Source organism: Condylura cristata, unplaced genomic scaffold (genome assembly GCF_000260355.1).
Source record: "Condylura cristata isolate star-nosed mole 26May11 unplaced genomic scaffold, ConCri1.0 scaffold00042, whole genome shotgun sequence".
NCBI lineage: Eukaryota > Metazoa > Chordata > Mammalia > Eulipotyphla > Talpidae > Condylura > Condylura cristata.
The window spans coordinates 4,002,666-4,003,449 of NW_004567143.1; the positions used below are offsets into that span (position 1 = coordinate 4,002,666).

Sequence of the window (784 nt, forward strand, 5' to 3'; positions counted from 1 at the left end):
CCCCGCCTGCCCCCGCCCCGTCCCGCTGGCCACTGGCCTCGCAAGCCAGCGCTGCCTGAGGCCACCTGCCTCCACCGTGTCCAGGACTGACCTCCCGCGCCGCTGCTCAGGGCCAAGACTCAGGAAGACAGTTGCTGCTTCAGAGGCAGATGGCGGGCGCTGCAGCCCAGGGGAACGGGGTGCCCACGGCTGGGCCCCCAGGCCCTGGCCGTCCATCCCCCCCACCCGAATGAGACCCCATTAAATCTCTGGCTCAGTCCTGGCGGCTGCCTGTCGTTTCACCTGCGGGGGTGGGGTGGGGGGGAGGCAGGCAGGCAGGCGCGGGTGAGAGCGGACTTTATTGCGCGGGCGGGGGCGGCCCTCAGGTGCAGCGGCTGCTTGCTCGGCGCCGCCTTCGCGGGAGGGTCTCTGGCGAAGGGAAGACGTGGGGTGAGGGGGCTGCTGGCCTGCCCCGGCGCCCGCCCCCCACCGCCTGCCCTCAGCCAGCGTCTACGCTAGCTGCTCTTCACCCCAAGCCCCGCCCCCGGCCGCCCCGCCCCCCGCGCCCACCTGTCGGGCTCAGCTGGGGGGCAGCGCCTTGAAGAAGGCGAATTGTCCAGGGAAGTAGTAGCTGTGGGAGTCCTCGCCGGTCTGCTGCACCCGCCTGCAGGCCTCCGGGCGCTCCCCCGGCTCCTGCCGGGCAGCGGCTCAGGCCCTGGCGGCCGCCCCCCCCCAGAGCCTACCCGGTGGAGGGGCCCTTGGGAAGGTCGGGCTGAGCCCCTCACCCCTGCTCGGGTGCCTGCCC

General features: G+C 73.7%; 2 protein-coding genes across 2 annotated transcripts in view; one reads left to right on the forward strand and one right to left on the reverse strand.

Moving 5' to 3' along the window:
- The window catches only part of LRRC61 (leucine rich repeat containing 61), a 2,650-nt gene extending 2,152 nt beyond the window's left edge, over window positions 1-498 (forward strand). Inside the window, exon 2 of the mRNA XM_012733853.1 lies at window positions 483-498. Within this exon, the coding sequence (XP_012589307.1) occupies window positions 483-498 (16 nt within the window). The remainder of the gene's footprint in view (window positions 1-482) is intronic.
- The window catches only part of RARRES2 (retinoic acid receptor responder (tazarotene induced) 2), a 2,970-nt gene continuing 2,514 nt past the window's right edge, over window positions 329-784 (reverse strand). The window contains exons 4-5 of the mRNA XM_012733854.1: window positions 550-686; window positions 329-408 (exon numbers count right to left, since the gene is read on the reverse strand). Coding sequence (XP_012589308.1) covers window positions 559-686 — 128 coding nt within the window. The 3' untranslated portion in view covers window positions 329-408; window positions 550-558. The remainder of the gene's footprint in view (window positions 409-549; window positions 687-784) is intronic.